The sequence below is a fragment of the Triticum dicoccoides genome, chromosome 6B (assembly GCF_002162155.2).
Source record: "Triticum dicoccoides isolate Atlit2015 ecotype Zavitan chromosome 6B, WEW_v2.0, whole genome shotgun sequence".
NCBI lineage: Eukaryota > Viridiplantae > Streptophyta > Magnoliopsida > Poales > Poaceae > Triticum > Triticum dicoccoides.
In genome coordinates, this window is record NC_041391.1 from 247,940,729 (window position 1) to 247,961,270 (window position 20,542).

At 50.1% G+C, this 20,542-nt stretch overlaps 2 protein-coding genes across 2 annotated transcripts; one reads left to right on the forward strand and one right to left on the reverse strand.

Annotated features, from left to right (window-relative positions):
* The first annotated feature begins 2,907 nt into the window (after nucleotides 1-2,907).
* Nucleotides 2,908-3,635, forward strand: LOC119324849 (ocs element-binding factor 1-like). Its single transcript, XM_037598616.1, has one exon. It carries the CDS (start codon nucleotides 2,984-2,986, stop codon nucleotides 3,515-3,517), a length of 534 nt encoding a protein of 177 aa, XP_037454513.1. The 5' UTR covers nucleotides 2,908-2,983; the 3' UTR covers nucleotides 3,518-3,635.
* A 1,052-nt stretch (nucleotides 3,636-4,687) lies between these two features.
* LOC119324905 (E3 ubiquitin-protein ligase SIRP1-like) lies at nucleotides 4,688-6,402 on the reverse strand. Its single transcript, XM_037598672.1, has one exon. It carries the CDS (start codon nucleotides 6,357-6,359, stop codon nucleotides 5,343-5,345), a length of 1,017 nt encoding a protein of 338 aa, XP_037454569.1. The 5' UTR covers nucleotides 6,360-6,402; the 3' UTR covers nucleotides 4,688-5,342.
* Nucleotides 6,403-20,542: the final 14,140 nt, after the last annotated feature.

Sequence of the window (20,542 nt, forward strand, 5' to 3'; positions counted from 1 at the left end):
GGGGGGCAGGCTTATGGGCCCCTCGTGGCACCTCTTGACCTAATTTCAGTTCTATAATTCATAATATTCCCCATACATGATCATTGCTTGAATATCGTTATAACTATGCGATTTTCTATCAATTGCCTACCGTGTGCCATGTTCAAGAGGGAAGTCTCTAGTGAAAACTATGACCCCCGAGTCTATATTTATTATATATTAAAATCCAAAAAATACCTTGCCGCAATTTATTTACCGTTATTTTATTTTGTGTTTTTGTTTGTCTATCTATCACTACGGGTTTGATCCTTGCAATTGACCGCCAAGGGGTTGACAACCTCTTGTTTACGTTTGGTGCAAGTATTTGTTATTTTGTGTGTAGGTGTTGTTCACGAGGTCTTGCATGGTTCTCCTACTGGATTGATACCATTGGTTCTTAACAGAGAGAAATACTTATCTCCATTATACTGCATCATCCTCTCCTATTCGAGGAAATCCCAACGCAACCCACAAGTAGCACTTCCTCCGCGAGGTCGTTGGTGGTCATTGGTGTAACACCAACTCCTCAAACCTCTTCGCCGAGATTCAGGCCTCCCCTTCAACGGGCCGCCACATTAGGTGGTTGACTATTGGGGTCCTAGCATGGACGCTTTGGACGGTTCGAAATAAGCTCGTGATCCAGCGTGTGCCTCTTCGATGTGACGCGGTGTACAAAATGTGTGGCTATTTGCGGCTTTGGCGGCCGCTTAGCCACCACCGGGACCAGGACGCCATCAACATCATCATTGCTGACCTTTGTGTGATAGCTCTCCGCTTGGCGTCACCGCTCCCTCCTCCACCACCTGAGCGGGATTAACTTCTTCGCTTGCGATGCTACCCCCTTTTGTTTTCTATTTCAGGGCTTGTTGAGTTATGCCCTGAGCAGAACCCTCTCGTACTTTGTGTCGTGCTACCTTGTGTGTGTGTGTGTGTGGACTCTTCTTGAACTTTGTGGCTGTGGTGGTTTGCTTTATATATAAAGCAGGGCGAAAGACTTTTTCAGTAATTAAGGGCTAAGGCACGCACCCGGCCTTTCAAGTGACGACACAAATCTATGGCCCACAATGCGTGTGCAGGCCACAGCGTGCCCCTGTGAATTTCTCCAAGCATAAAAAACATATAAACATACATACTAGCCTATCAAATAAAAGTAACCAAATCAAACAAAGAGGTAAAACTAAACAACTGTTTTCGGTAAAAACACGTTCATTCAAAATATAGGAATTAAGCTTTTGTTCTCATGTAATTGATTATAAGTTCTCGCAATCCAAAAAGTTGTTAAAGTTACCTTGTAGTGGAGCAGACTAGTGCAAAATTCAGCTATAACTTCCCGCGTTAGTGACAACTACACGACAAGAAAAGGCTGGTGCTAAAATAGAGTGGTCAACAAGTCTCCTGATACAATCATTGCGTTTTTATTGACAGTGCAATAAGCTGTTTGCTAACCAATCAGTCTCAGTAACAAGGGTTACTTCTGCTCTAGGCACTTCTACTAATTTTCACGTAAAACCAAGTAAGGTAACCATTATCACTATCATGTAGGTAAAAACATAAAAATCTCTACTAACAAAGCCACTAGATGTGTGTCATATGTAAAATACTACTAGATGCGTGTCATGTGTAAAATAAAGATGATGTCGCATGTGAATGACTATGACTCCCGTGGAAATGGTTATGAAAGTCTGCTGCATTTATAAAAGTGGATAAAAAACACGGTGTTTTCCATGTGATTTGGCATGATGCTTATATTCATGGGGCACGACTACGGACGCTCCTAACTCACCGGCCTTCACAGCATGATGAGTTTGCAACCTAGGCCTCTTGTTACATGTCATTAGTTACACTGGGTGCCTCTATTTTTACATTGACATAGCCATTAGAGCCTAGCTGCGCGACATAAAAAAATAACAAGAGCACAAGCTACATCAATGAATATGTCGTGCACATTTTGTCAAGGACGAGGTATCCTTCGATTCGAAGGATTTTTGGAGGACTTGGGTCCTTAGGAAATTCCCCTACGTTGATCATTTGATCATAGGATTGAAATTATTAGGAATTTTTTCATAGGATCTGTTCTCACTCAATATTGGAGAAAAAATTCCGTCACTCAAAGCCCTTTGTAGAATTCCGGTACTTTTCATGTGCTATCACCACTCATTAATCCAAATTAATATATTTTTCTAATCATGGAGGATTCATAGGACGTGACACTCGACCCCGTGTTTTCCTATTCGTATATCTTCATAATCGTTTCAATTAAAGAGGCCGGATGGGTACATCTTGAATTTATCTATTGGGCAATTGGTCGGAATTTTGCGCAAAGACCGGGGGGGTTTGCGGCAAAGTTGTATGGGTTTAGGCAGGTTAGCCGTGAGTAATCGGCCATGGTAAAACAATGTACTTGGTGGTGGCTTCCATACCATTTCTTATATGAATATATGATACGCATGTCTTATGCGTATTCCAGAAAAATCTGTTGGGCGGCATCCGCCATGGGAGCCCCATAATCGCCCCCACGGTCGGACGTTGAACAAAGCGATCATGATCATGCAACTCTGTAATGCAATGCCATTCCACACATGTAACGAACGAGTATTTTGTTTACTGTGCGGGTTGCACCTGGAACAGAAAGAAGCGCTGTTACTTTCGACAGAATTTCTCAACGCAGAAAAGAAAAGGCGTTCTTCCTATCAACAAAGCCCGCCTTTCCTCGCGACGCCGACATGTCGACGACAGATTACGAATCAAGACGATGATTCTCAAACGTCCACGACGTTGAGCAAAAACAAAAACCAAATTTGCTCACGTCACCATACCAGCCACAACTTTAGAGCGCGCTCCGCTTTTCCCGCGGTTTATAAGCTGCGGGTCTCCGCTCGATCTCCCGCTCCATTCGTCCGGGCAAGAAACACACAAAAGAAAATCCACCAATAATTGCGAGCCTTGCGGCCTTCCGATCCCAAGCATGCAACGCCACGGCGCCGCCTGCAGCATTGCGTGCCACCCCGGCGCCGCCGGCGTGTTCATGCTGCCGCAGGTCTACGATCCTCGCGCTACGCATGGGCAGTACGACTTGGCCTCGCTGTCGGACATGGTGGCTCCATACACTGACTACAATGGCGGCAACCCCGCCGTCGGATGGGCGCCTCCGGAGGGTGACTCGGTGGACGATGACGGTCAGGCGGCGCGCCGCGGCAACGGCGACGAGAGGAAGACGAGGCGGCTGGCGTCGAACCGCGAGTCCGCGAGGCGGTCGCGGGTGAGGAAGCAGAGGCGGCTGGACGAGCTGTCGTCGCGGGCGGCGCGGCTCCGGGCGGCCAACCAGCGGCTCCTCGTGGAGCTCAACCGCGTGCTCGCCGAGCACGGCCGCGTGGCCCGCGAGAGCGCCCGGCTCCGGGAGGAGGCCTCCGAGCTGCGGGGGAGGCTCGACGGGATGGGGGTGGACGAGGCCGATGATGGTGCTCCGCAGAGCACAGAGGACACCGGCAATACGGCTTAGCCGTATACTAATAAGAGAAGAAAAAAATGCGCATGGGATCGATTCATGGCACGTAGCCAGGTGGACATAATACTAGTTCTAATGTGGCGACCAATTATATTTATTTTTATTCCTCGGTGAGGAAATGGAACTGCCCTTGGCTTCGGCATCTGTAGACGGCCGGTGTTGGAAGTTGGAACCGGGTGAGAGAGGGGTGTATAGAGGAGCACGAGCGACTTCAGCCATTGAGAATCTGCGCCGAGGCATATCGACTATCATAAACAAAATAAGCAAGAGCGGTTGCACAGCCTCCAGATCGGCCAGAATTCCGCAAGCAAGCATGGCGTGAGAAGCTCGCCTCTGTCGCCACCGCCGAGCACTCTTTCTTCACCCAACGCGGCGGCATCTGGACACGGTCACACACGCTGCCGTTCTGCACCAACCACCGGTACAGAACGAACAGGACAGCAAAAGAAAATGGCATAAATTTCGTTCTGAAACATCTTCGGCAACATTTTTTCTGCTACTTTCATAATGCATTATGCTGGGCTGCCACATGTACAAACTATTAAGCCTTCCTGAAAATGTGTTGCGGAATCCAATAGGACCTAAAGATGCGGAGTGGATGGTAGATGGAAAGTGGCAAGTCTACTTACTGACAATATGACACTTAGCAAACAAGCCACAGAACAATACTGAAGAACCACATCCCGAACACAAACACAGTACAATAGGACATCGTCGTATGCCCACGATTTTGTCAGGTACTGTATATTGGAGCATGAAGGATATCAGAATTAATGAATCGGGAAAGATAAATAGATGTTACTGGTTGGTAAATGCCCAACCCTGACCCCTGGACGCTAGAAGGTCCATTCATCATAGGTATGCTCCGGTGCCTTCTTTTGCTAAAGGCTAAAAAGGCTACATGTTTGATTGCTGTATACCAAAATGTGATGTGCAAATGGAGGTTGGACTCCTATTGATGATAATTTCCCTTGCAGATATAATTATGTAACAGAAATTTGTTCAGGCATAACCAGCGACCAGTTAAGTCAATTTCAGTAAAACACACACTGGAATTGTCTTTACAGGCAAACTATTAAGCCTTACTGGAAATTGTGTGGCGGAGTAGAAGCTAAAGGTGCAAAGTGGATAGTAGATGGAAAGTGGCGTATGTCACTGATCAAACAAGAAGCAATATTGAAATTTGAAATGCCTCATCTCGAACACAAACAACAGTAGAATAGGACATCGTCATATGCGCCAGTGTATTCTTTTCGTAAATGCCATGACAACACGTGCGCTATTGCTTTATATACTACTAAAATCTGATGTGCAAATGGGGCTTGGAGCTTGGAGTCAATACTGATGACAATTTCCCCTGCCGATATGTAACTATGTAAAAGAAAATGATCAAACCACATTGCCTAACAGACTGGTACCAATTTGTTCAAGGCATAAACAATGACCAGTTAGTCAATTTCAGTAAAACGCACAAAGGAAACAGTGATTTGGTTCCGTGCATACAGATTGTATGCTTCTAAAATTCTGCTCTCCTAAAGACTTCTTTTATGCTTCTACGGTTCACATGGGTCACCCCACAGAAAACCCAACCCTTGAATAGATTCAGATTTCGTATGCAAAAAGAGCATTGCTAACCTCAAATCCTGAATGTCAGATGATATTTTGATGCAAATAAGCAATCAAAGCAACTAGGAATTGCAGGACTATTGCATACTGGAACTATATGAATCACCTTGCCATATCCCACGCACAAATTTCACAAACATTCCAACCCTACCATGACAATGCAACCAAGAATTTAGCACTACAATGTCCAAGATCATACCTGCTGAGATGCACCCTGACGACCCACTGGTAAAAGAACCCTCAATTGATGTGACGGTCGCTGCCCAGACCCAGTATCATCGGTGGGGAGTTGATACCGGCACACAGGGCATGTGCTCCTCATGGCGAGCCATGGCAGGATGCAGTCGCCATGGAAGTAGTGCTTGCACGGGAGAAAGACAACGCGCTGCCCTGACGCGAATACATCCTTGCACACCGCGCAGCCGCACGTGGCCTCCTCCTCGCTGAGGATCATCTCCGGTAGGCCTTCCACTGCCTGGCGTGACGCAGGCCGCTTGAAGAATTCGTAGTCGTCTTCATAATCGGAATCGGTGGATATGGTATCGGAGTCGCTGTCTTCTACGCCCACTGCCATCCGGAAGGCCCCGGGCGACGGCGTCTGGTCGAACCCGCTGGGCGTGAGCCCCTCTCCGCCGCCGGCCTCCTCTACCTCGGAGTCGGAATGATCGGAGTCGGAGATGTCGGAAGCATCTGAAAAAAGGAAGCGGGAGACGAATAACTCCCCGCCGCGGAAGCCACCGCCGCCGCCGCCGGATAGCACCTCCGCACCGACATCTTCGTCATGGTTGGAGGGGTTCTCGCGGAAATCCTCGCTCTCCCCGTCGGGCTTGCCCTCGTCCTCATCGTCACACCGGTCGTCGCCGAATCCCCCGCCCTTCCCCTCGCATTCGTCGTCGTCGGATAACTGCTCGCCCTCGGCGTCCTCGTCGCATAACGACCCATCGCTCTCCCCTTCGTCGTCGTCGTGGCATAACGCTTCCTCGACCTCCCCTTCGTCTTCGTCGTCGACGACGACGACGTTGTCGCACGGGTCCCTGCAGATCTCCTCGACGTTGATGTCGTCGTCGTCCTCGTCGCAGGGGGCACCGCATGACCACTCGTCCTCGTCATCATCATCACAGCAGCAGCGATAGTCGCATGAGTCACCGCCGTCGCTATCGTCCTCGAACGGGTCGGCGCAGAACCCCTCGCCGTCGCTGTCGTCTGCCATGGATGGGGATGGAGGGGCGGCGCGGATGGGGTTCCGGTCTCAGACAACGTGGGGCACGAACGATCAGATCTGGTTTTTTTTTAGGGCTGTTTTTATTTTCGGCCCGGGGACCTGGTTGGAGTTGGGCCTTGAGAACTGGATCAGATCAGTGGTTGGGCCTGCCTCCTTGGGACGATTTGCAAGTTTTCACCTCTCGTTGGGTTGGCGAGTTGCTCAAAAAAAAAAAAGTTAGGGTTGGCGTTCCTCTCGACCACGCTAGGGTTCCGCCGTTGGGACCTCTCTTCCCAGCCACGCTCCAACCCGCGGGTATTGGGAATCCTTTTCCTCATGTTGTGTGACTTGGCAGAAGTCGGCTAGGGTTTTCTCCTCCCGCGGAAATACAACTTTCACGCGCAAGAAGATCATGGATGCGTTGGCATCTGGCTCGGGCTTCCCTGAGCGATGTCGAGAGGATGATGAAGGTGCTCGGCTCATGGAGGAGAATCTGCAGGACGTGGTGGGTTGACACCGATGAGCTTCCAAAGGAGGAAACAGGGTGGATGGTGATCACCCGTGTTCACACTGATAAACCATATAGCAAATACCGGTTCTTTAGGAATATAAGGGTTGCTTCGGATCTCGCACGAGAGGTTAAGTTTCGGCCTATCAATGACAATCTTTACACCTTGCAGTTCTCGTGTTTGTGAGATTGGGAACGGGTTATGGAGGAAGGGCCCTAGACAGTGGCGGAGCCAGCGCCCGGCGACCCTGGGCACTTGCCCGGGCTCGCTCGGTACGCTCCAGCTACGATGGCCCCGCTAAGTTGGCAAAACTCGTCAACACATCGTGCTTTTACCCGGGCAGTTGGGCTGGTTGTCTGATCAGCTAATGGGCTTCTTTTTCGTTCCGTAATTATGCGAGACTTGTATATCGGACGTGGGAGGCGTACTGGGCCATGGCCTGGTAAGCAGTCCGTTCGGCTGTTGTTTACTCCAGACGAAAAGGTCCACGATCTTTTTCTTAGAAAAAAAGAGGATGGTTGGTCGATCGCTCCACCTCCCCACGACCCCGCATGTTCCTCTGTTCGAGACGGCGGCACCATGGTTCGATCGGAGACGGAACGGCGGCATATGGAGGCTGGCCTGGGCTGGGCGTGTGGCCAGCGATGGGCCGAGCCGGAGCTGATCCATCACAGGAACGGCTTGTTACATCATCGGCCAGTGGCTGCTTGGCCTGGGCTGGGCTTGTTACATCATCGGTCAAATTTTTTGGAAATTAATGGATTACCTGGTATTTCTTTGGAACCTGATTTTTTTGCTACACATTTAGGTACTGTGAAATAAAATCCGTATGCATCTCTTAACACAAAATAACCCCTAGGCTGGTGGAGGTGCTTTCGAGGTCGCATGATCAATTATCCGTCTTGCCAGCATACGCCCGCGCATTAGGGAAAGGATTACGGAGGTGTCAAACCCACGTATTAGGGAAAGGATTGACGTGTGTTGACCACTAGAATCCAAAGAGATTTGTGTATAAAAATGGTTAAATATTATATATTCTGCTTATAAATAAATTTGAAATTAAAAGTTTATTTAAATGCTTTTAGGCAAAAAAGCCAAAAAAAATCGAGAATTTTCAAAAACCGGTTCTTTCGCCTCCTACAGAAAACCCGGCATCAAGAAAAAAATACTTGAGGCAAACACCCAAAATTTCCAGATTATACACTTAGGCTTAAACTTGCCTGAGCTTCACAAAATTTCTAGCTCCGCCCCTGGCCCTAGACCTTCAAAGGAAAGGTTGTGGTAATCGCTCACTATGATGGTTTTACTAGGCCATCAAGCATCCCGCTAAACAAGATTGACATATGGATTCAAATCCATGACCCGCCAGATGGCTTTTTCTCGTACATCAAGTCATCATCTACCACTATGGGAGAGTTTATTTATGCCGAGTCGATGTCTCATGATTTGGAAGGGAATTTCTTTAGGGTGTGTGTTAAGATTGGTGTGGAAAATCCTTTGGAAAACGCTATCTCTTTGGTGATCAAAAAGAAAAGGGAAATCTTTTATGTAAAATATGATAGATTACCAGATTGGTGTGTCGTCTGTGGAAAATTGGGACATATGTTCAAAGAAGGTGGCAATGGCATACCTCCCCCCCAAATGATCTCTGGTCTTCAAGGACCTCCACGCTTCATGGTTTTAGGGGGGCTTACAGATGATCGGGCGAAGAAAGAGGATTGACTGGAGGAAGGGGAGCAGGTTGCTCGGGTCGTGGAGGGAGAGGTATGGTTGGAGGCTCATAGTTCCAGCAAAGCTACGGGGCTGAGGATATTGATGCCGAGGGTGCACTATTTGACGCCACGATGGAAGAAGTCGATGCTAACAAAAAGAGGGGAGTTGCCCGTGAAGGAAATATGCCCTAGATGCAATAATAAAGTTATTATTTATTTCCTTATATCATGATAAATGTTTATCATTCATGCTAGAATTGTATTAACCGGAAACATAATACATGTGTGAATACATAGACAAACATAGTGTCACTAGTATGCCTCTACTTGACTAGCTCGTTGATCAAAGATGGTTGTGTTTCCTAGCCATAGACATGAATTGTCATTTGATTAACGGGATCACATCATTAGGAGAATGATGTGATTGACTTGACCCATTCCGTTAGCTTAGCACTTGATCGTTTAGTATGTTGCCATTGCTTTCTTCATGACTTATACATGTTCCTATGACTATGAGATTATGCAACTCCCGTTTACCGGAGGAACACTTTGTGTGCTACCAAACGTCACAACGTAACTGGGTGATTATAAAGGAGCTCTACAGGTGTCTCCAAAGGTACATGTTGAGTTGGCATATTTCGAGATTAGGATCTGTCACTCCGATTGTCGAAGAGGTATCTCTGGGCCCTCTTGGTAATGCACATCACTATAAGCCTTGCAAGCAATGTAGCTAATAAGTTAGTTGCGGGATGATGCATTACGTAACGAGTAAAGAGACTTGCCGCTAACGAGATTGAACTAGGTATTGAGATACCGACGATCGAATCTCGGGCAAGTAACATACCGATGACAAAAGGAATAACATATGTTGTTATGCGGTTTGACCGATAAAGATCTTCGTAGAATATGTAGGAGCCAATATGAGCATCCAGGTTCCGCTATTGGTTATTGACCGGAGATGTGTCTCGGTCATGTCTACATAGTTCTCGAACCCGCAGGGTCCACACGCTTAAAGTTCGGTGACGATCGGTATTATGAAGGCCAGTCTTCGAACGCCTTCTTTGGGGTTCCAGATAGATATCCTGTCCCAACGATGCACCATAATTCGGCTCCGCCCACTTGATATATCGACCCCTCATGAGAACGGGGTACGAGGTAGAATAATCTCTTCCATAGTGCAAAATGGGCCTCGACGCCCAAGAACATCTTGCAAAGGGCCACGAAGCCCGCGATGTGCAGGATGGAGGCAGGCGTAAGGTGGTGAAGCTGGAGCCCATAGAACTCCAGGAGCCCTCGGAGAAACGGATGTTGGGAAATCCGAGTCCTCTTATTAGATAAGGGATGAAGCATACCCGCTCTCCTTTGGAGGGATTGGGGACGCTCTCTGCCTGCTTTCCTCCCTTGTAGGTGGCAAGTCCGGCTTGAACCGGAACCATAAAGGCTGGGGGAAGAAATCCCTCGGCTTGGAGCGTCACCAGCTCACTATGCGGGACCGAGCATCTCCCCCAATCTCCTGGCTGAGGGCTGGGAGCGCGAGAGGAGGAGCCGCGTCGACTGTCCATGATGGAATGGATTTTTGGTCAGAGGCGCTCCGATGAATACTCGCGGAAGGAGGATGGTGTGATTCGGATCTAGATCCTCGCCTCTCTTTATAGGCAGCTCATTCGCGCAGCTAGGGGGTAGAATGTAAAAATACCCTGGCTTTTCGCATTCGTACGACACGTGGAAGATGGCCATTATTGGACGTGGAAGCCAAGGAGTGCAGCATTTATAAGAAGCCGGACACCATTCGGCAAGCACATGGAATTTGGAGGAGAACCCGCCTTGCAATGTCGAAGACAATATGCGCGCCGGACTCGTCGTCATTGAAGCCTGGTTCGGGGGCTACTGAGGGAGTCCTGGACTAGGGGGTGTCCAGATAGCCGAACTATCATCATTGGCTGGACTCCAAGACTATGAAGGTACAAGATTGAAGACTTCGTCCCGTGTCCGGATGGGACTTTCCTTGGCGTGGAAGGCAAGCTTGGCGATACGGATATGTAGATCTCCTACCATTGTAACCGACTCTGTGTAACCCTAGCCCTCTCCGGTGTCTATATAAACCGGAGGGTTTTAGTCCGTAGGACGAACAACAATCATACCATAGGCTAGCTTCTAGGGTTTAGCCTCCTTGATCTCGTGGTAGATCTACTCTTGTACTACCCATATCATCAATATTAATCAAGCAGGAGTAGGATTTTACCTCCACCGAGAGGGCCCGAACCTGGGTAAAAACATCGTGTCCCTTGTCTCCTGTTACCATCCGCCTAGACGCACAGTTCGGGACCCCCTACCCGAGATCCGCCGGTTTTGACACCGACATTGGTGCTTTCATTGAGAGTTTCTCTGTGCCGTCGCAATCAGGAAGGATGCCTCGTCCCGTCTTTAAAGACGGCACCATTGCCAAAGGAACTTTGGCCACCAGCCAAACTATCCGGCTAGGCGGTTTTCTCATGACCGCCCGTTCGACCGCCGCGCCGACGATGACCTCTCGGGTCATCAAAAGCGATCTTCACGTCAACTCGGAACTCGCCGAGAAGCTAGATCCGATGGAGCTCTCCTCCTTAAACGAGCTCTTGGATCGCATCGCCGCCCTGGGAGTCGCTACAGACTACGATCAGATTGGGCCTAAAACCGATCTGAGAGAGATCAACTCTCCCCAGGCTACCCACCACGTTGATGTGGTAGAGGAACAGCACAACGACTCTTCTTCTACATTAAGGACAAGCTATGTCCGAATTCCCGATCCCTCCATGCCGGATTCCCACGGAGGGACGGACGTCGATCAAGCCCTGAACCTAAAGTCAGGCAGCGGGCCGGATTCGTTGGATAACATCCAGCAACCCAAGCTTCCAAGTTCGGAAACTTTCCGGCCATTGAGTCTTAGATTGGACGGGGTTTCAAATTTAATTCCACCCGCCCACCCAAACACAAGTGATCTATCTCGAATCCGGCAAGAGCCCGCTGAAACAGTACACCATTACTGGGCCAGATTCCTCCTGGTTATGGACAGGATAAAGGACTGCCGTGAGGAAAGCGCAATCTCAATTTTCTGCAATAATTGCACGGACAAGGGAATAATGAACGCCATAAGTCATCGCGAAATTACACGCTTTGCCGACTTGGCGCCCATAGTACGAAAGTACTGTGCGATGGAGAGCGCCTGGAAAACCGAAACCAAATTTTGGGACAATCCGGCTCCGAACACAACCCTAGTCCGAAATAAAAGGGTGCATCATATTCAGGCACCTGGGTTAAAAACCAAAAAGCAAAAACCCCCTAAAGGGCACGGAACCGTACTGGAGGGATGGCTCAGTGGACCTTGCAAAATCCATAGTACAGAGGGCGCCACTCCAACACATAGCCTTCGAGCATGTTGGATACTACGGCAGGTGGCCAAAAGTGGCGAAGAGCTTCTAGCCCCAGAGAACCAGCCCAGCAATACCAGTACGGTATTAACAGTCTTCGAGACTTTCGCATCAAATAATATGCGGAAACGAACACTCCGCAGCCTTGCTGAAGTCTACCAAGTAGCAACAATAAATCCATGGAGTGACACGGCTATTACCTTTAACGCGAGTGACGAACCTAAATTCCGAACAGCCCGAGCACCAGCCGCATTGGTCTTCAGTCCAATAGTGGACGGCTTTCGCCTTACTAAGGTACTCATGGATGGCGGCAGGGGATTAAACCTCATCTACGAGGAAACCCTTCGAAAAATGGAAGTAGACTGGAGCCGCATTGAGCGAAGCAACACAACCTTTAGAGGGATAATCCCTAGTCGGGAAGCTTGCTGCATAGGAAAAATCACACTGGATGTGGTATTCGGCTCGCCGGACAACTACAGGTCCAAGGAGATCACGTTCCATGTGGCCCCGTTCAGCAGCGGATACCACGCTTTATTAGGACGAGAGGCATTCATAATTTTTCAAGCTATACCCCATTACGGGTACATGAAGCTCAAAATGCCCAGGCCCAACGGAATCATCACCCTTGCTAGTGATCCGGACGTAGCGCTCCGCGCCGAAAATAAGACAGCCGCACTAGCCCTAGAGGCGCTATCTGAAGCCCTAGCGGCCGAGGAACTCACAGCGCTGCGCTCCACGGTGAACAGGGACGACGTCATACTTGACAAAAGATCCAAGTCCACCTCTTTTAAGCCAACGGACGAAATAGTCAAATTCCAAGTCCATCCAACGGACCCTACAAAGACGGCCTCCATTGGGGCACAATTAAAACCTGATGTATACGCCGCACTATGAGAATTCCTACGGGAAAATTGGGATATTTTTGCCCGGCACCCTTCAGACATGCCAGGAATTCCACGCCGGCTGGCAGAGCACAGCCTAAATATCCTAAAAGGATTGAAGCCAGTCAAACAGGCTCTTCGGCGATTTTCCGAACCCAAAAGACATGCAATGGGAGAGGAGCTAGCCAAACTATTAGAAGCTGGATTCATCAGAGATATAAAACATCTGGACTGGCTAGCAAACCTGGTAATGGTACCAAAGAAGGACAAATCCTGGCGTCTATGTGTCGATTTCAAGGACCTTAACAAGGCTTGCCCAAAGGATCCCTTCCCCCTTCCCTGCATCGATCAAATTATCGACGCTACCGCAGGGCACGATTCATTGTACTTCCTCGACGCATACTCCGGATACCATCAAATCAAGATGGCGGAGCCAGACCAAGCCGCAACGGCATTCATTACTCCATACGGACCATTCTGCTTCAACACAATGCCCTTCAGGCTCAAAAGTGCTGGCGCAACATACCGGCGCATGATTCAGACATGTCTGGCAAACCAGATCGGCAAAACAGTGGAGGCATACGTAGACGACGTGGTCGTCAAATCCAAACACGTCGAAACTCTAGTAGACGACTTGAGGCTCACATTCGATAATCTCCGAGCATATGACATTAAGCTCAACCCAGAAAAATGCGTTTTCGGCGTACCATCCGGAAAGCTCTTGGGCTTCATTGTATCCGGTAGAGGAATTGAAGCAAACCCAGCCAAGATCCGAGCTCTGTCACAATTGGATATCCCAAAAGACCTCAAGCAAATACAAAAATTGACTGGATGCGTGGCGGCTCTAAGCCGCTTCATCTCCCGCTTAGGAGAAAAGGCATTGCCCCTTTATCGCCTCCTTCGACGCACCGAACACTTCGAGTGGACGGATGCCGCCACGGCCGGACTCGAAGAAATAAAGGCCATATTGGCAAAAAATCTGGTCCTGGCCACACCCAACTTGGGCGAACCAATGCTATTATATATCGCGGCAACACATCAAGTTGTAAGCACGGTGCTCGTCGTCGAACGAGAAACGGACGGACACAAGTTCCCTCTTCAAAAACCAGGGTAGTACGTATCCACTGTCCTGACTCCATGCAAGTCCCGGTATCCACATTATCAAAAGATAGCATACACAGTGTTCATGGCATCCCGGAAGCTCCGACACTACTTTCAAGAGTGTTCGATAACAGTAGCATCCGAAGTACCTCTCAATGACATTATAAACAACCGCGACGCGACCGGCAGGATTGCAAAATGGGCCATCGAGCTCCTACCATTCGACATAATCTATAAACCACGGCGAGCTATCAAGTCGCAAGTTTTGGCCGACTTCATCGCCGAATGGACTGAAGCCGAACTCCCTAAAGAGTACGGTGCATATTCTAATTGGATCATGCACTTCGACGGCTCCAAAATGTTGGCCGGCCTGGGGGCTGGCGTTGTCCTGACGTCCCCAACCGGAGACACAGTCTAATACGTACTCCAGATAATGTACACGGACTCCAACAATGCAGCCGAATACGAGGCCCTTCTACATGGCCTCCGGATGGCGGTCTCCATGGGCATTAAACGCCTAGAGGTGCGAGGGGATTCGAACCTCGCGATATCCCAAATAAATGGAGACTTCGACGCCAAGGACCCGAAAATGGTAGCTTACCGTAACGCCATTCTGAAAATGTCAGCTCGGTTTGAAGGACTCAAATTTCACCATATAGCCCGGGATAATAATCAAGCGGCGGACGTATTGGCACGCATCGGCGCAAAGCGCGATGCCGTCCCTCCCAACATCTTCCTGGAACGGCTTTTCAAGCCATCCGTACTATGGGAAGGGGAGTCCGGAAACAACAATCCAGACCCAACCACACTGCCCGACATCGCACATTCTGACACAATCGGCGGTTCTGCCAATGAAACAACACCTTCATCCCACGAAATAATGGCAGTCATTGCCCCGTGGACCGAGCCATTCCTAGCTTACTTAACTAGGCAGGAACTCCCCGAGGACCAAAACAAGGCCCGCTGAATAGTACGGCGATCTAAAGCCTATAAGGTCCATGAGGGAGAGCTCTATAAGAAAAGCACAACCAGAGTCCTTCAAAGGTGTATCTCTGAAGAGGAAGGGCGAAATCTTCTGGCTGAAATTCATGCCGGACTCGGTGGGCACCACGCCGCAACCCGAGCCCTTGTAAGCAAGGCCTTCCATACAGGATTTTATTGGCCAAGGGCCCGGACAGACGCTCAGGATTTAGTCCAACGATGTGTCGGTTGCCAGCTCTTTGCTAATCAAAGCCACATGCCACCCACCGCCTTGAAAACTATTCCCATCACCTGCCGTTCGCAGTCTGGGGGCTTGACATGGTTGGACCCCTTAAAGGAGGAACCCACAAGCAAAAATACCTATTGGTCATGGTGGATAAATTCATCAAATGGATAGAGGCCAAGCCAGTTAAGATGGCCGAATCCGGACCCGTGATAGACTTCATATCAGGGGTAGTACACCGTTATGGTGTCCCCCATAGCATCATCACTGATAATGGCACAAACTTCACGGCCAACGAGGTTAAACTCTGGTGCAAAAACATGGGCATCAAGCTCGACTACGCTTCAGTCTATCACCCTCAAACTAACGGTCAAGTCGAGCGAGCAAATGGTCTAATCATGAGCGGCATTAAACCCAGACTAGTGCGGTCCCTCAAAGAATCTAACATGCACTGGGTAGAGGATCTCGACTCCGTACTCTGGGGGCTGCGGACCACGCTGAATCGCACTACCGGATTCACACCATTTTTATGGTGTACGGCGCAGAGGCAGTTTTGCCCTGCGACATAATTCATGACTCACCTCGCGTGCGCATGTACGAAGAAAAAGAAGCCGAGCTGGATCGGCAGGACAGTTTGGACGCCTTAGAGGAGGAGCGCGACGTGGCAAAAAGCTCGTTCCACATTCTATCAACAGCAGGCTCGAAGATATCAAAGCAGAGAAGTACGGGCCAAAACGTACAATGTTGGCGAACTAGTTCTACGCCTGCCGGACAAGAAAAAGGACAAACTCAAGCCCAAATGGGAAGGTCCCTTCATCATCGACCAAGTCCTGACCGGCGGAGCATACCGTCTGCGAAACGCATGTGATAACCGACTCGAGCCGAACCCATGGAATGCAGCCCGTCTCCGAAGATTCTACGCCTAGCGCCGGACTCTAAGTTCGTCTCCTTCCTCCGTCTACATTTTATACTTTAGTTGTCTTTTATTTCTCTCTTTCTCCCTCCTTTTTTTTTCTTTCTTAAAGTCTTTGGAGGCTCGTCTGCGCATTGTTCGCACACACTTGACGTGCTACTCGCACTCATTATACCTGGGGGCTTCTTTAAGAGAAGCTTATTTATACGGGCTTTATACCCAACACATGTGTCACACTTCCGCATGCACCTTTTATTCACCATTATATGCATCGATATGACTTAAGTTTTGGCCAAGCTGGGTTGCCTGGCTCCTGTGCTTACCCCTACGTTCCTGATTGTTCGGCTAGGAGGTAAAGGGAGCACCTCTGCGATTGTTACTGCCAGGTCAGCCGGATGTGTACCTCAGACTGGGTGAAGCCGAAAGCTAGTGTTCTTAAGGGAATATTCGGTCGGTGAATTGAAAGATGATTTCTTACCCATTTACTTATCTGCCCCCAGATGCTTTCCTGCTTTTTTCGCAGTCTGGACATGCACTTTAGGGCATGCCTCCCTGGGAAAGGAACCCCTAACGGAACTATTCTCCCTGGAAGATGTTTCTTACTAACCATGTAATATAACATAACTAGTTGGGCAGTTGTCTGATAAAGCACTAATGACCCCTACGCCTGGTCTCCACGCATGCCCCAGTTTTTTTATAAACCGCGAGGGTATTCGGACACACTCCGGACTGTCGGGTCCCGAGGTTGAAGCGAAAAGGTCCGCAATGACAAACGATCTACAATCCGGCTAGAAGGCATTTTACATGTCATTTTAAATTACATAGTCAAATCAACTGATCGTATTCCTCTTCAATACCATCTAACAGTCTGTCTAGTTTACAGTCCCGCTGGGAATACTTTGCGGCCAACTCTACTTGCCCATACATTAAGCTCACAGGGATCTCCTTCCCATCGGGCCCCACAGGTCCGACCTCGGCCATGTGGTTCGGGTCAGCCTTCGTGTACCGCGTCTTCACCATGGCCCAGGCCTCCCTGGCGCCTTGACGAGATGCCGATATCTTCCACAGACGGAAGCGCCGCCGTGCTCCCTGAAGCTTCTCTGCAAGCCCTCCAAGACCTTCGGGTAGGGAGACGGACGGCCATAAGGCCTGGGCGACGCCACTCATCACCTGCCGAACTCGTTCGTGCAGTTGCAGCAGCTCGGGAAGTAGGTCACCCGTTGAACCGGGCATTTCCTCTGCAGGACGGCCTATGAGCATATCTATAGACATATTCCTGTGAATCGACTTCCTCGCCGAACTCTTCTTTTCGAAGGTTCGTTCAAGCACTTACTATAAATGCCGCGACGAAGCTGCTGATTCTCCTTCACGGAGTAAGACAGCTGGACCCGAACATCTTTTAGTTCCTCGCCCAGCTGAGTGTTGGCATCTTGGAGGTTATTTTTCTCCTGCCGCACCCTCGTAAGCGCCTTCTCGCCGGCCTTTAGCTGGCGTAGTAGCTGCCGCCTGTCCGGATCTAGTCCGGCACCATCTGCAATATTATTGTCAGACCCATGCACACGCTGCACTTCACAAACTACTTCTCTTTCGAAAGTACATATTACCGGAGGGGGTCTCTGTGGCTCCTCCCGTGGCGGCTAGTGCGGCCTCAAGTTGGGCCTTGCACTCTTGAAGCTCCTGGGACAGGTGGGTATTCTTCTCGGTAAGATCCTGCATAACAAATGATCCTTAAATCAGTTATTCTAACTATTTTAAGTCTCGGGGGCTACTGGCATATATAACTGTCAAAATTTCTCACCCGTATGTCTTCTACATACTGCTCCGTGGCTCTGGCTAGACCATCTTGAGCAGCACGGAGGTGCGCATCTCCCGAATTAAAGGCATTTAACGCCTCCGGGGAGAAGCATGCGTCACGAAGAACTGTCCGGCGGCGCCTGTGGTTCATGGCGCTCTCCACCTCAGACCTAGTGGCGGACAACCTGTCGGCGTCCTCCGTTGGAGGAGCACCCGACGCACACCTTGCGTTCGCCTCCCCCTCCGGACCTGGCGTTGGAGCCTGGCCGGTGGAGGTTTGATTGGCAATCTCTCCGAACACAGTCCGGCGAGCGCTCTTTCTCCTGAAAAAAACCACGAGCGTTAATATGCCTTCCAGGAATCTTTCCCGGAAACATGGCGGCGCACCATACCGTTGCGGCGACGTCTCGATTCGCGCTGCACTTCTCTTCCGCCTGCTGGGCCGAGCTGCCCCCTGTTGGACGGCCGCCGCAGGCTCGGCTTCCCGCCTTGATGGCACCTCCTGCGGAACACCATCGGTACACGGTGATCAGAGATAAGCATGGATGGGTAATGGTATCAGGACTCCAGTCGCAGTTACCTGGGAAACCAGAGATATTCCGGGGTAGTCAGCGTAATGGCAACCAAAGCATTGTCGATGCTAAGTTGGTGGAACACCCCATCAATCAGCTCCACCTTTATGTCCGGATCCTCTTCGGAGGACGGATCGAGGGACCGTCACGGATCCTCGGGTTGTGGAGCCGGGCTGTGTATGTCCTCTATGGCCCGGCGCAGTTCCTGCGTCGAAATCACAAAGTGAGACACTTAATTTTGGAAATATGGATCGGATAGACAAACATCCGCTTACCCAGCTTCGAGGTTTGTTCATGGAAAATACATTCGATGGACTAGCACGGAGGAAGTCCTCCTTCTCCCCTTTGTACAGGCCGGACAGGATCTTCACCAGATCGGCGACCGATCCCGGCCCCTTGCGGCCATGACAGGTGGCATCATCCTCCCCGTTGAAATCCCACATGGGGTGGCCCCTATACTGGAGTGGCTGCACCCCTCGCATAATGCATGTGGCCATAACCCCAATCATGGTCAATCCGGAATGAGCCAATAACCTTATTCGGCCCATAAGATATTGGATGTCCCTATCATTCTCCCGTTGAGGGCTCTGCGGGCGCCAACTCAGGCGTTTCTTCAGAGGAGCGTTGCTGAACTCCGGGAGGCCGATCCGAACTGGGTCCGGTAGCGGGGCGTCTTCCATACAAAACCATTCTGAAGGCCAGTCTTCGGACGCCTTCTTTGGGGTTCCGGATAGATATCCTGTCCCAACGATGCGCCATAATTCGGCTCCGCCCACTTGATATATCGACCCCTCATGAGAACGGGGTACGAGGTAGAATAATCTCTTCCATAGTGCAAAATGGGCCTCGACGCCCAAGAACAGCTTGCAAAGGGCCACGAAGCCCGCGATGTGCAGGATGGAGGCAGGCGTAAGGTGGCGAAGCTGGAGCCCATAGAACTCTAGGAGCCCTCGGAGAAACGGATGTATGGGAAATCCGAGTCCTCTTATTAGATAAGGGACGAAGCATACGCGCTCTTCTTTGGAGGGATTGGGGACGCTCTCTGCCTGCTTTCCTCCCTTGTAGGTGGCAAGTCCGGCTTGAACCGGAACCATAAAGGCTGGGGGAAGAAATCCCTCGGCTTGGAGCGTCACCAGCTCACTATGCGGGACCGAGCATCTCCCCCAATCTCCTGGCTGAGGGCTGGGAGCGCGAGAGGAGGAGCCGCGTCGACTGTCCATGATGGAATGGATTTTTGGTCAGAGGCGCTCCGATGAATACTCGCGGAAGGAGGATGGTGTGATTCGGATCTAGATCCTCGCCTCTCTTTATAGGCAGCTCATTCGCGCAGCTAGGGGGTAGAATGTAAAAATACCCTGGCTTTTCGCATTCGTACGACACGTGGAAGATGACCATTATTGGACGTGGAAGCCAAGGAGTGCAGCATTTATAAGAAGCCGGACACCATTCGGCAAGCACATGGAATTTGGAGGAGAACCCGCCTTGCAATGTCGAAGACAATATGCTCACCGGACTCGTCGTCATTGAAGCCTGGTTCGGGGGCTACTGAGGGAGTCCTGGATTAGGGGGTGTCCGGATAGCCGAACTATCATCATTGGCCGGACTCCAAGACTATGAAGGTACAAGATTGAAGACTTCGTCCCGTGTCCGGATGGGACTTTCCTTGGCGTGGAAGGCAAGCTTGGCGATACGGATATGTAGATCTCCTACCATTGTAACCGACTCTGTGTAACCCTAGCCCTCTCCGGTGTCTATATAAACCGGAGGGTTTTAGTCCGTAGGACGAACAACAATCATACCATAGGCTAGCTTCTAGGGTTTAGCCTCCTTGATCTCGTGGTAGATCTACTCTTGTACTACCCATATCATCAATATTAATCAAGCAGGAGTAGGGTTTTACCTCCACCGAGAGGGCCCGAACCTGGGTAAAAACATCGTGTCCCTTGTCTCCTATTACCATCCGCCTAGACGCACAGTTCGGGACCCCCTACCCGAGATCCGCCGGTTTTGACACCGACACCCTCCTTTCCTTCCTCTCCTCTCTCCCTTCCTTCCCCCTCCTACTCCAACTAGGAAAAGATGGAATCCTAATCCCAGTG

Excerpts from the sequence above, each read along its gene's own strand:
- LOC119324849 (XM_037598616.1), top strand. The coding sequence starts at position 2,984 with ATGCAACGCCACGGCGCCGCCTGCAGCATTGCGTGCCACCCCGGCGCC.
- LOC119324905 (XM_037598672.1), bottom strand. The coding sequence starts at position 6,359 with ATGGCAGACGACAGCGACGGCGAGGGGTTCTGCGCCGACCCGTTCGAG.